At 40.9% G+C, this 14,844-nt stretch overlaps 1 protein-coding gene across 7 annotated transcripts in view; it reads left to right on the top strand.

Annotated features, from left to right (window-relative positions):
* Positions 1-14,844, top strand: part of PCDH17 (protocadherin 17) — a 224,136-nt gene that overhangs the window by 93,284 nt on the left and 116,008 nt on the right. For 2 of the 7 annotated variants that reach the window (XR_009621132.2, XM_087895561.1), the window contains exon 4: positions 8,929-9,062. The exons of the other annotated variants lie outside the window; for them this stretch is intronic. Coding sequence is in view for 1 of the 2 variants with exons in the window: in XM_087895561.1 (XP_087751687.1) it covers positions 8,929-9,053 (125 nt within the window). In the remaining variant the exon portion in view is untranslated. The remainder of the gene's footprint in view (positions 1-8,928; positions 9,063-14,844) is intronic. 7 annotated transcript variants of the gene reach the window in all.

The following is a 14,844-nucleotide window of genomic DNA, read 5'->3' as shown; positions in this document are numbered from 1 at the left end:
GGAAGGAAGGAAATTCTAATTTTATCAATCTCCAGAACCAAGAAAGACACAGTGCAATTCTTCCATGTAGATTTCTTTATTATTCCTCATCTATAGACAGAATCCTGCCAAACTAAAGCAAACTACCAGTACAATAAAGCATATCCTCAAAGCCACAAATCATAAGTGATTTCTGTTTTATTTTGTTATCTATTAAAAGACCATAAGGGATTTCCAGTTGACCAACAATGTGGATATTGTTGTTTTTCCTCTAATCAAATAGGTTAATTGAGTCACCTTCACAAACTCCGTTTTCTTCATCAATCATTCTGTGTTGTGAGTAGTGTTGAGCCTTCCCTCTCTTGAGCATTTAATAACCTCTCTGCAATATTCATGTATAAAAACTGAGTTCTTTTTTCTAGTTGCTTTTCCATTAGTTTAAAACCTTTAAAACAGGGGTGAAATGCTCTCTGTTCGGATCGGATCGCGCGATCCGGTAGCGATGGCGGTGTGCGGTTCAGAAAACTGGTAGCAAAAATCCCTGCCCCGCCCCCCATGCCCAGCTGAGCCACACAATCATCAGAGGCTTTTTTTTTTTTTAAAGCATTTTTTCTACAACCTCTTTGGCCGAAAAAATGCTTTTAAAAGTAAAAAAAAAAAAAGCCTCTGATGATCGCACGGCTCAGCTGGGATCATCAGAGGCTTTTAAAAGCATTTTTTCTACAACCTCTTCAGCTGAAGAGGTTGTAGAAAAAATGTTTTTAAAAGAAAAAAAAAGCCTCTGACGAGCAGAGCCTTTTAAAAGCATTTTTTTTACAACCTCTTCAGCTGACGAGGTTGTAGAAAAAATGATTTCAAAAGTTAAAATAAAAAAAAAAAAGTTGGCCACGCCCACTCAGTCACATTACCCACTCCCACCAAGCTACATCCACAGAACCGGTAGTAACAAATTTTACATTTCACCGCTGCTTTAAAATCTTTTAAATTATTGCATGCATTTCTATCCAAAATGTTTTGGCTTTTGTACTTGTACATCAAACATGATAAAAAGTGTTTTGTTTTTAACTCCATTCCACGTCTTAGCACAATTATTCTGAAATAACATACAATTCATATTTGTCATAATTCTGCCCAAATATCTTACCTTCTCAGTCTTGAAATCTGTTTTTATTTATCTGTTCTCTTTGGTCTTATAACTTTGTATCTTTTGTGAACATCTTTGTCTTTTGTTTATTAATTTAAAAGCCTGCTAATGATCCACATTATTTTAATTTGCTCATTAAAAGTTCAATTTTCTTAAAGACTCTGCCAAGATCAAAAGCATGTCATCCGCAAAAATTTGTACGGCTCTTTCTTAATCTTTACACCTTTGATCTTCTCATTTCGGTTTGAATCACTAACATTTCAAAAACTAAAATAAATAAAAGAGGAGGCAGGGAGCAATTTGTCTTGTTCCTTTTTGTATCTTACATGGTTTTGTAAAATCTTCATTAATGATTATTCGTACTGCCTATGAGATGTAAATCATTTTCGCTCGTTTTATAAAATTCTGCCACAGATCTGATGTTCCATAACCTTAAAGAAAAAACTCCAGTTCGAACTGTCAAAAGTGTTTTTTGCATTTCCGAAGATTAATGGAGCTTGCTTTTTTTTCTTTTTGTTACATTATTCCAAAATATCCAATAGTTCTAACATTATCTTTCAAAACAAGGTCATTGAGGGTTTTTTGGGTGGGGTATTTTGTGATTTTCTCCAGTACTTTCTCTTCTACTCTCTTTTCTTCGGGTTCTTCCACATCCATTATCCAGATCTTTTTGTCACTTATTGATAATTGTTAAGTCTGGGGTGTTATGTGGCAAGGGGCTTGTCCAGTGGTGAAATGTAAAATTTGTTACTACCGGTTCTGTGGGAGTGGCTTGGTGGGGAGGGAGTAATGTGAGTCGGTGGGCGTGGCCAACTTTTTTTTTTTTACTTTTAAAAGCATTTTTTCTACAACCTTAAGAGGTTGCAGAAAAAAATGCTTTTAGAAGCCTCTGACAATTAGGCAACTCAGCTGGGATCGCCAGAGGCTTTTAAAGGCATTTTTCCCCCTACAATCTCTTCGGCCGAAGAAGTTGAAGAAAAAAATGCTTATAAAAGCCTCTGATGATCAGGCAACTCAGCTGGGATCGTGAGACGCTTTTAAAGGCATTTTTTTTCTACAACCTCTTTGGCCAAAGAGGTTGCAGAAAAAAATGCTTTTAAAAGCCTCTGACAATCCCAGCTGAGCCGCGAGATCATCAAAGGCTTTTTTTTTTTTTACTTTTAAAAGCATTTTTTTCGGCCGAAGAGGTTGCAGGAAAAATGCTTTTAAAAGTAAAAAAAAAAACAGCCTCTGATGATCGCGTGGGTCAGCTGGGCATGGGGGGGTGGGATTTTTGCTACCGGTTCTCCAAACCACCCGCCACAATCGCTACCAGATCAGGCGATCCGGTCTGAACCAGGAGCATTTCACCCCTGGGCTTGTCTGTTTGAATTCTAAAGTCGCAGAGAACTTTAGCTTCTTCATTTTTTATGATGCTGGCTATTTTGTGGTCCCACTGTTTCTTGACTGCAGGAAAATATTATTTCTGCAGATACTCCAATACGCCATTGTTGCCGCTTTTTCGTGTCATTGTTTTTTTTTATTATTTTTTAAATTTGATTTATATGCCTCCCTTCTCCGGAGACTCGGCGGCTTACAATGAGTTAAGCAATAGCCTTCATAGTTTTGTATATTTTATACAAAGTCAGCTTATTGCCCCCACAAACCGGGTCCTCAATTTACCTACCTTAGAAAGGATGGAAGGCTGAGTCAACCTTGAGCCTGGCGAGATTCGAACTTACAGTAATTGCAGACAGCTTGATGTTAATCACAATGCTATCAGTCTGCTGAGCCACCAGGCCTGTTTGTAGTCAGTTTGTGTGATCATCTTCCAGCAGCTAACCAAGTGACCCTGGGTATAGCTAAATATCTATGGAGATTCTGAGTCAGTCTAGGTTATGATTGTCCCAAAGGTGCTTTTTCAAAAGGCAAATGGACTTTCTGGTTCTTCTTTGAAGAGGTTTCGCTTCTCATCCTAAGAAGCTTCTTCAGCTCTGATGGGATGGTGGGGACCATAAGTCACTTTTTTTCAGTGCCGTTGTAACTTTAAATGGTCACTAAATAAATGTTGAAAGCCAACAACTACCTGTATACAGTATTTTGGAAGAGATCTTTCAAAGGAAAACAAAGAATAACCTTGTTTCTAGCTCACTATCCAGTTATAAACAGAGATTCATTGTGTGAAAGGGGCCAAGGATGGGATGAAGAGCTGAAGAAGCTTCTTGGATGAGAAGTGAAATGTCTTCAAAGAAAAACCAGAAGGTCCAGTGGCCTCTTGAAATAGCACCTTTGGGACAAGTTATCCCTGGTTTCTTCAGCTTCTTTGCAGAGGTGGAATTTGGAGCCTGTCGCTGTCTGTTCGATTCTGGCATTGAAAGAATTTGTTTTTGAGTTTTGGTCTTGTTCAACCAGAATTAACCCCACTATCTCTTTCTTCAACTTTCCTGCTCTTAGCTAATGCCAGTTCTTGTCCTTATATGTTTTGCTTCCATTTTTTTTTTTTTTTTACAATAGTGGCCAAAATTGTGGAAACCTTTTGGGAAAAGTGTATTTTCTAAAACTAGCTAATAACACAACTTTTTTTTTGGAGTAGTACCATAAAATTATATATCAATGGAAAGATAATTTAATCAAGAACGTAATGCAATAAGTTTCATGAAGGATTTGCTATTAGAATAACAGTTACAGTATAAAGAAGAAAAGGGAAACACGTAGAAAAAATGAGATATACAAAAATGATCACCATAGAAAAAATGAGATATACAAAAATGATCACCATGTCAGTTAATACTTAGTTGGGTAACCTTTAGCATGAGTTATGGCCTACAACACCTCCCCATGGAGTGAACCAAGTCTTTTAGTTCTGCAGCTGTTATCATGTGAAACCAAGATTGAATGATGGCTTCTATTAACTGGATTTTATTGCTGGGTCACTTCTGAGTTACCAGTTTCTTTAGTCGGCTCCATAGATTTTCAATTGGGTTAAGGTCTGGGCTATTCCCAGGCCATTCCAGCAGTGGAATAGGATTATCTTGAATCTCCCCAACAGACACAAAGAAAGGGATGTTATTAGCCATCAAACCTCAAAAATACACTTTTCCCAAAAGGTTTCCACAATTTTGATCACTACTGTATGTACTGTATTATCTCCATGGCTTAGGGCCCAGCTATTTGCGAGACCACCTTCTGCCACCGATAACCTCCCACCGGCCAGTTCGGTCCCACAGAGAGGGCGTCCTTAGGGTGCCGTCGGTCAAGCAATGCTGACTGACGACCCCCAGGGGGAGGGCCTTCTCTGTAGGGGCACCCGCCGTCTGGAACGAGCTACCCCCAGGAATACGACTAATCCCGGACCTCCTTCCGTCGAGCTTTGAAGACCTTCCTATTCCAGCAAGCTGCGCTGGCTTGAAATTTTTAAAGGGTTTTTAAGGGGTAATGGGTTTTAAATACTTTGGGAAGCCAATTGGATTTAATTCTGTTTTAAATTATTTTAAATTTTGTATTGTATGTATTTTAATCTGGCTGTGCACCGCCCTGAGTCCTTCGGGAGAAGGGCGGTATACAAATTTAAATATAATAATAATAATAATAATAATAATAATAATAATAATAATAATAATAATAATAATAATAATAATCTTGAAAAATAGTAATAACCCCAAACATAAAAGGAACTTTCAATTTATGTAGCAAAGCACAATCAGTGTCACTAAGAAATGTTTGTTTTTCTGCTAATGATGTTGAAAATATTTTCGTGTCATTTTAATAACTCAGCATGTAACTTTGTTGCCAGCCAAACTAAAATTTGTATATCCTTAAATGACAGTTTTAACTAGTTATCTCAGTGATGAAAATAAACATTAAGGACATTAAGGACATCTTTATGGAGCTTCTAAGAATATACCAAATTTTCATCTGTTCTTTCATCGTTCCTCAAAGGATTTGAACGACAAATTTGGAGACTTACTTGGGATAAACAAAAAATCTCTATGCACGTGAGAAGAGTTTCAGTCAAGGTGTTTGTGATTAATGAAGAGACTGAAACAAAGAGATCCATTTAACTCTCTATGTATACCCACATGAAACTGAATTAATTGAGTTTCATTGGAAAACAAGAGTTCTAATAAATAAATATGCATAGTACTATTTTTGCTTCCTTTTGCCATAGTTGTTCTCTTTCTGTTTGCAGATTTTTGAATTTTTTATTAAAGTTTTACAAAAACATGACAACTAATAAAGTGAGAAAGAAAGAAAGAAAGAAAGAAAGAAGGAAGGAAGGAAGGAAGGAAGGAAGGAAGGAAGGAAGGAAGGATCCAAAATCATTCTTCCTTGTAGATTTCTTTATTATTCCTCACCTATAGACAGAATCTTGCCAAACTAAAGCAAAACTACCGGTCACATAAAGCATATCCTCAAAACTACAAATCATAAGTGATTTTTTTTGGTTTTGTTTTGTTCTTTGGTTTCTACTAAAAGACTATAATCAATTTCCAGTTGACATAAATTGAAAACAAATAAATATATTAAACAAACAAACAAACAAACAAGAAATTTGCAATTCAGCTTTGAAAACCTAGCTTCTCCCAGAGCCCTAAAACCTAGCTATTAGCGTGAAGCCATTAAGCTACAGTATTTATTGACTGATTTCTGCAACTATAATCTGTACAGGCAAAGTAACCTTTGTGTTAAAACACACACACACACACACACACACATGGTATACCATTTGCAAAGAATTCTTAACTGACCTGACAAGCCGAGGTCTTGCATTCCTAATTTCCATATCCATTCCAGTTTTCAACTGAAACAGCTGCAATGAGCTTGGTGACTGTTTTGGACTCAGTTTTCAGGGTTTTTTTTTTCCTGCTTGTAGAGTTGAGAATTTGGAGTTTTATGTTCAGATAAAGTCAAAATCTAATGTTATCGATTAGGGCAGTGGTGAAATCCATTTTTTTTTTTACTACAGGTTCTGTGGGCGTGGCTTGGTGGGCATGGCGTGGCTGGGTGGGCATGACTTGGTGGGCATGGCAGGGGAAGGATACTGCAAAATCTCCATTCCCACCTCACTCCAGGGGAAGGATGGCTTAAGAAGAAATTTTAAATGTTTTAATTGGTTTGTATTTTTAATTTTGGGCCAAATTTATATATATTTTAATTGTTTTTAATATTTGTATTTCATGTTTTTTAATTCTGGCTGTACACCGCCCTGAGTCCTCAGGGAGAAGGGCGGTATATAAATTTAAAATAAAATAAAAATAAAAATAAAATACTGCAAAATTCCCATTCCCTCCCCACTCCAGGGAAAGGATACTGCAAAATCTGCAAAAAAAAGAGCCTTGGTAGTACAGTGGTCTAAGGCACCCTGTTATTAAGCTGGTTATTAAGACCAGCTGCCTGCAATTACTGCAGGTTCAAATCTTGCCAAGGCTCAAGGTTGACTCAGCCTTTCTAAGGTAGGTAAATTGAGGACCCAGTTTGTGGGGGCAATAAGCTGACTTTGTAAATATACAAAAGGATGAAGGCTATTGCTGAGCACATTGTAAGCCGCCCTGAGTCTCTGGAGAAGGGCGGCATATAAATCAAATTAAAAAAAAAAATCCCCATTCCCTCCCCACTCCTGGGGAAGGATACTGCAAAATCCCCATTCCCTTCCCCATTCATGAGGGAAGGATATTGCAAAATCCCCATTCCCTCCCCACTCCAGGGGAAGGATATACTGCAAAATCCCCATTCCCTCCCCACTCCTGGGAGAAGGATATTGCAAAATCTCCATTCCCACCCCACTCTGGGACCAGCCAGAGGTGGCATTTGCCAGTTCTCCAAACTACTGAAAATTTCCGCTTCCGTTTCTCCGAAGTGCTCAAAATTTCCGCTACCGGTTCTCCATAACCTGTTAGAACCTGCTGGATTTCACCCCTGGATTAGGGATAGAACAGTTCCTCATGCAGAAACTTAACTGGAGGATTTTTGTGGCAGAAATATACATTTTTCCTTGTTTCTTTGACATGCAATTCTTCCCTTCCGTTGGCAGTATGGTGTTAAATTAGTGGATTTTTGCAGTTTTGGGTCAAGAGAAATGCTACATGAGAGGAGATATTGCTCTGTTATCCAGAATCTGAAAAGAAAGAGATACAGTTCAGCTATGGTTAACCTTCCTGAGATAGATAGCTCAGTAGAATCACATCTACTCGGTTCTGGGCTTTTTTTCCTTTCTAACAGCTAGCAAGCTCTAACTGCTAGGTGGGAGACCTAAATAGATCCATTTCTAGCTCGTTTGCTTTCATCAGTAGGCCACACCCATATCTTATGTATATATATATAGTTTTAAGTAAAGGAATCGTTGCTATTTTAGTTTCTACCACTGAAATCAATGAAACCTACAAATGCATCATGCCAACTGTGCATTTTTTTTTTAAAAAAAAGAAATCTATCCCCCACTTGGAAGAAAAAAAAAAAAAACCAGCCAAGCAAAGTGGTTCAGCATGATAGAAGAAGGGGAAAAAAGAGCAAATATGCAAACTTTAACCCTAAGGATTCACAGTTTCCAGAATTCATGGATATGCTTCAGTTCATTAGTTCTCCATGGACTGCCACTTCCAGTTAAAGAGTTTAGGTGACCCTATTAAATTGTATTGCCCTGCAAAGGTGTGAAAGTCTATGATCATTTGCCGTAAATTGTCCATTTTGATCTTTTAAGTACAATTCCCCGGATTTTTATGAGCAAAATGTGGCGATCCATTTAAACCAATGACGCTAATGGGAACTTGATTTTGAATCTGCTGCCCCTTCTTTCTATTAATTTACACCTACAGGAAGGGCTCCCCTCTTCAATATTACAGTTTCTTTGAGAAAACAAAGGCCAAAAATCCTGAAATCCTATAGTAGAGCCTATAGTAGGTAGTCAGGGTTGAAGTGTAGATATTTTGGTGTTCTCTGAGCTTGGTTGCAGGAAAAGAGAGTCTGAAATCTAGACTTTTGACATGATTCTCAATCAGGCATTCATCAAGAGCTTTGACCAAGGACCTTCAAAATCCTGGTTGATAGCAAGGAGATGTTCTTCATAATTTCCAACATTTCCAATTTAAAAAAGTGAGAAGGCCATGATTGTCTCGGTCAGGGGTCTGCAACCTTAAACACTCAAAGAGCCATTTGGACCCCTTTCCCACAGAAAAGAAAACACCGGGAGCCACAAAACCCTTTCCGTGCCTGACTATTTCTTGAGCGGCCACAAAACTAGCACATGTTTTGAATTAAATGTTTTGTTTTCTTCTGAAACTTTTCTTTTATTGGATTTATCCATGGTTGGCCTACCGAGGGTTGAAAAGCTCAATAAATCGTGTGCCGGCAGGTGTTGCACATTGCTGGTTGAGACGCAGATTTTGAGTGACAGGGAGCCACAGCAGAGGGGTAAAAGAGCCACATGCGGCTCCAGAGCCTCAGGTTGCTGACCCCCTGGTCTAGGTTCAGTTAATCAATGAGTACCCACTCCTCTTTGGCAATACCTGATTCATATACAGTGGGTCAATTTACAACCTAAGGAACTCTAATAACAATAGGTCCCTTCAAATGCCATTATGCCCTATCTTCTCTCTGTAAAATAATAATAATAATAATAATAATAATAATAATAATAATAATAATAATAATAATAATAATAATAATAATAATAATAATCCTGAATTTTCAGTTAAAGCATTTCAGTGGAGAAATGGTCTCAATGTCCTTCATCATTTGGTGGTGGACACTCTGAGTATGGCCTAATTTGGGAACCCCTCCTAAAATAGCACAACCTGTGAAATGTTGTTCACCATTACTTCCTCCTATAGGTTTTTCCCCTTGGACAGAGCATCTTCTCTCTCATTCTCATGGTGCCCCAAATGAGAGTAGCTGTCAACTCCTTGTTCTGACTCCACCTAAGAAACTTTATCCACTCCAAGTTGGTTATCCCTAACAAGGTCAGGTAAGACGCTGCCTTGCTGTTATATGTTAGGACTTGCACGCCATGAGCATTCTGCATTTTCCACATAAATTAATGAACTATAGAGGAAAGAATGGGATTAGATTTGTTGTGGCCCACCAGCAGCCAGCAGAGCTGGCAGCAGATTCAGACAGTGAGGAGGTTGGGGAGGAACATGGCCAGTCCTGGAGTCTGGGGAAGGCTCGGACGATGGCTCTGAGTCGGAGGCAGAGAGGGGGCCAAGGCCATCTAGTAGTTCTTTGCTGCCTCCGGAGTCTGACATCAGCGAGGTAGAAGAACAGCGGGAGCCTGTTCCCAGTGTGCACATGTGCAGAGCTGCCAGGAGACAGGAACAGTTAAGGAAACAGGGTCGACTTGGGAGTAAGGCTTGGAGATGGTTGGCCCCTCCCATAAGATATAAAAGAGGAGCAAATGGGTCATGAGCTTTTGCAGGAAGCAATTAGTTCATCTGGTCGGTAAAAGCTTTGGGAAAGTTCTGTTTGACTCTGTGCTAAGTTTGGCCTTGCCCTGCGTGTGGCAATTATTTCTCTGGCAGCATTCCAAGGGAGATAAGGTGGGTGTTTGTAAACACTCCCCTGAAAGACTGTTTGAGAAGCCTTTCGGACTGGGAATGACAATAATTCACAGCCATTTGAATTAAAGAGGTTTCCCTCTTTACTTTCTAAGGAAGCCTAGGTCAGAACAGGATTGTTGGAGAAAGAGAGAGCAGGCATACATGTATGGCCTACTTTATTTTGATTGCAGATAATGCCAACTGGGCAAGCAATAAGGTAAACATGCACACATAGACATAAACACATGGAACCAGAGCTTTTTTCAAGAGGCCACTGGACTTTCTGTTTTTTTCTTTGAAGATGTTTTACTTCTCATCCTGGAGCTGAAGAAACTTCTTGGATGAGAAGTGAAATGTCTTCAAAGAAAACCCAGAAAGTCCAGTTGCCTCTTGAAAAAAAGCACCTTTGGGACAACTGTGGCCTGGATGACTGAGAATCTCCATAGACAAGTTTGGCTGTAATTATTCAGGTACAACGGAGGGAAGTAGAATGGATAATAGCAATCATTTCCCCATTATTCTTTTATTACATTTCTGTGTGACCACAAGCTTCATCGAATAGATTTGTAGTTGGGAGAAGATCAAAAAATGTGATTATATATTTATATTACCATATTTTTCGGAGTATAAGTATAAAAACCTTAGTTTTTGGGGAGGAAAATAAGAAAAAAGCTGATTGGCAGGTGGATCAGCATCCCTGTGAATTTTAGCAACAGGTTCCATGGTTGTGAGCTCTGTGCCTTGCTTTTTTTCCTGCCTCTGAAAGCCTCCGAAACAGAGCTTCAGAAAGAAAGCCTCTGAAACTCTGCTTGGGGGCTTTTTTTTTCTGAAGCTCTGTTTGGGGGCTTCTTTTCTGAAGCTCTGTTTGGGGGCTTCTTTTCTGAAGCTCTGTTTGAGGGCTTCTTTTCTGAAGCTCTATTTGGGAGCTTTTTTTTTCTGAAACTCTGTTTGGGAGCTTTTGTTTCTGAAGCTCTGTTTGGGGGCTTCTTTTCTGAAGCTCTGTTTGGAGGCTTTTTTTCTGAAGCTCTGTTTGGGGGCTTCTTTTCTGAAGCTCTGTTTGGAGGCTTTTTTTCTGAAGCTCTGTTTGGGGGCTTTTTTTCTGAAGCTCTGTTTGGGGGCTTCTTTTCTGAAGCTCTGTTTGGGAGCTTTTGTTTCTGAAGCTTCATTTCTGGTGCTTTTTTCAGGCTCTGAAACCTCCGTTTGAGAATCCAGGCAGGGCTACATTCGGAGTATAAGATGCACCCAGATTTTCACCCTCTTTTTGAGGGAAAAAAGGTGCATCTTATACTTCAAAAAATACGGTATATTTCCTTGAAAAGTGCAGGAGCTCCCCAACTGTCAACTACACAACGCCCCAAAATCAAATGCAAACGAGCTAAGATTAGAAAGATTAGCATGGCTGCATCGCTCATGCTGAACCAACACAGTGGGGGTCTCAATGGACAGGTCTGTTTTTCCCCACATTTCCTTCTGACTCTGGATAAGGAAGGATTGTTACACAGGGATTCTGCCAAGTCAAAAAAAAAAAAAAAAAAAAAAAAAGCTTGTCACAGATGTTGGACAGGTGCATTGATTTTCTGTTTAAAACCTCCCAGTGTTAATAATTAGTTTTTATTTTTAGATTTGTTTAGCTTTCTGCTGGTTTCATTTAGGCACCTACCCGTGCTGGTATTAAATCTGCAAAAAGGAGATTATCAGAAATAGGGGCCTTGGGACAGTATCTGCATTTAAAAAGGGCTGATTGGAAAGCCCCTTTTGCACAAAACAGAGGAAAATGCACTTACGGCTCGAAGTTTGGAAGTTGCTTTCTATTTCTTTTCACCTTTTTACTGCATTTTTTTCTTCCTTTCCTTTCCTTCCCTTCCCTGTTCTCTTCCCATCCCATCCCATCCCATCCCATCCCATTCCATCCCTTCCCTTCCCTTCCCTTCCCTTCCCTTCCTCCCTCCCTCCCTCCCTTTCCCCTTTCCCCTTTCCTTTTCCTTCTTCCTTCCCTTCCCTTAATCCTTTTTTCTTCCCTTTTCCTTTTTTCTTCCCTTCCCTTCCTTTCCTCTCTTCTCCCTTCCCTTCACTTCCCTATTCTCTTCCCATCCCATCCTAAGTTTAAGTTTAAGGTTAAGTTTTATTAAATTTCTATACCGCCTTCTCCCGAAGGACTCAGGGCGGTGTACAGCCTGATTAAAACACATGAATTTATAAAATTTAAAACCAATTAAAATCAGATATATAAAATTAGGCCATCAATTTAAAACACACATACACCCATTTAAAATTCATATTAAGACAGTCCAGCTTGCTGAAACAGAAGGGTCTTAAGGGCGCGGCGAAAAGTGCGCAGGTCAGGGCTAAGACGAAGCTCTAGGGGCATCTCATTCCAGAGGGCTGGTGCCCCCACAGAGAAGGCTCTCCCCCGGGTGTCGCCAGTCGACATTGTCTGGCCGACAGCACCCTGAGGAGCCCCTCTCTGTGGGAACGTATTGGCCGGTGGGAAGTTGTTGTTGGCAGAAGACGGTCTCGTATATACCCCGGTCCTAAGCCATGGAGCGCTTTAAAGGTGGTGACCAACACCTTGAATCGCACTCGGAAGACCAGCGGAAGCTAATGCAGCTCATGCAGGAGGGGTGTTACATGGGTACGCTGAGTCGCACCCATAACCACCCGCACGGCCGCATTCTGGACCAGCTGGAGCCTCCGAGTGCTCTTCAAGGGGAGCCCCATGTAGAGAGCATTGCAGTAGTCCAGATGTGACATGATGAGGGCATGAGTGACTGTGCTCAAGGCATCCCGGTCCAGAAAGGGATGCAACTGGTGTATCAGGCGAACCTGATAAAAAGCTCCCCTGGCCATGGCCGTCATATGATTTTCCAAAGACAGCCGTGCATCCAGGAGAACACCCAAGTTGCGAGCCCTCTCTGTGGGGGCCAAGGTTTCACCCCCAGTAGTCAGCGATGGTGACAGCTGACTATACCGGGCCTTATCCCTTCCCTCCCTTCCCTTCCCTTCCTTTCCTTTCTCCCTTCCCCCTTTCCTTTTCCTTCTTCCTTTCCTTTTCTTTCCTTTCTCCCTTCCCCCTTTCCTTTTCCTTCTTCCTTTCCTTTCCTTTCCTTTCAGCCCTTCCCTTCCCTGTTCTCTTCCCATCCCATCTTATCCCTTCCCTTCTCTTCCCTTTCCAGATATATAGTATTGCTTCAACCGTCATGGTTTCCCGCCTGAGAATTAGTGCATGTGAACATGCTGAAAATAATTCAGATTATTAACCTTTCCTAACCATGCATACTCTAGACCTCACGGTCTTTCCTTCTAAAGAGAAGTACCTATTACATTGCCGGAAACCTATAAAAGTCCATATTCATTCAGTGAAACAGGGATCCTGCTGTAAATATTATGGAAGCTTCCTATACCTCTAATTAGACTAATGAAATCCCAAGGTTAGAAAAGGCCATTTAAGTGGGACTCAGTTGCAGAATTATTAATACTTGATGGGATAAATTTTGGAAGGTGTAAAAGATACTGAAGTTGCTGACAGTAAAAAAGAAAAAAAAAAGAAAGGGAAAAAAAAAAAGAAAGAAAGCACCAGGCTTACATTTTGGCCCTGGATAGAAACATAAAAGCCCTATTCTTATGCTTGTTACCAATCCATTTCTACTGTGTAGCTCATTACCATTCTTGAAAAAATCCTTAACCCATAATTTCCATAAAAGCAATGAAAATCTACTTACTTTACTTGCTTGGTCATGGAACGCTATTAGAATTAAATTGACAGCCTATTTCTTATGTGGGTGGGCGCCTGTGTGCATGTCTATATATCCAATTATGTAAGTTACAAAATTAGAGTATGCATGTAATTAAATGTGACAATGGCCCTTTACTTTCATAAAGTGCTCAGGAGAGGAAAATATAAATCACAAGATTCCTTCCTCCCTCCCTCCTTCCCTTCCTTCCTTCGTCATCTGTCTCCCTCCCTTCCTTTCTTCCTTTTCCTTCCTTCCTTCCTTCCTTCCTTCCTTCCTTCCTTCCTTCCTTCCTTCCTTCCTTCCCTCCCTCCCTCCCTCCCTCCCTCCTCCCTCCCTCACTCCCTCACTCACTCACTTCCCTCCCTTCTTTCCTTCTTATCTGTCTCTCCTTCCTTCCTTCCTTCCTTCTTCCCTTCCTCTCTCCCTCCCTTCCCCCCTCCTTTCCTTCCTCATCTATCTCTCCTTCCTTCCTCCCTCCCTCATCTGTTTATCTTCCTTCCTTCCTTCCTTCCTCACTCACTCTCTCACTTCCCTCCCTCCCTCCTTTCCTTCCTATCTGTCTCTTTTCCTTCCTTCCTTCTTCCCTTCCTCCCTCCCTCCCTCACTTCCCTCCCTCCTTTCCTTCATCTGTCTCTCCTCCCTCCCTCCCTTTCTCATCTGTCTCTTTTCCTTCCTTCCTTCCTTCCTTCCTTCCTTCCTTCCTTCCTTCCTTCCTTCCTTCCTTCCTTCCTCACTCACTCACTCTCTCACTTCCCTCCCTCCCTTCTTTCCTTCCTATCTGTCTCTCTTTCCTTCCTTCTTCCCTTCCTCCCTCCCTCACTTCCCTCCCTCCTTTCCTTCCTCATCTGTCTCTCCTTTCTTCCTGCCTTTCTTTCTTTCTTCCTCTCTCCCTTTCCTCCCTCCTTTCCTTCCTCATCTGTCTCTCCTTCCTCCCTCCCTCCCTTCCCTCCTTTCCTCTGTCTGTCTTTTCTTCCTTCCTTCCTTCCTCTCTCCCTCCCTCCCTCCCTGCCTCCCTCCCTCCTCCCTCCCTTTCCTCCCTCCTTTCCTTCCTCATCTGTCTCTCCTTCCTCCCTCCCTCCTTCCCTTCCCTCCTTTCCTTTGTCTGTCTCTTCTTCCTTCCTTCCTTCCTCTCTCCCTCCCTCCCTCCCTGCCTCCCTCCCTCCTCCTTCCCTTTCCTCCCTCTTTTCCTTCCTCATCTATTTCTCCTTCCTTCCTTCCTTCCTACTTACCTACCTACCTTCTAAACCAAAAAAGTGTACACATGGATTGCTAAGTGTTTTGACACACAACCACAATGGTTTAGTGTTCATTGAAATAGATGCCGAAGGGATAGTGGCTGGAATGAATCATGTCTTTTTGCATCACCTTGCAGGAGCTAAAAAGGACAGACAGGTGATCCATTTACACTCCTATGTTCTTATAAACAAATTTTAGCAGTTGAATCTGAATTGCCCAGGTAGATCGTTATAATCAATAA

This window comes from Pantherophis guttatus, chromosome 5 (genome assembly GCF_059756535.1).
Source record: "Pantherophis guttatus breed Tessera chromosome 5, ASM5975653v1, whole genome shotgun sequence".
In the NCBI taxonomy this organism is placed as follows: Eukaryota; Metazoa; Chordata; class Lepidosauria; order Squamata; family Colubridae; genus Pantherophis; species Pantherophis guttatus.
Note: the sequence above shows the minus strand (reverse complement) of the source record. Positions and strands in the feature narration are given on the sequence as shown.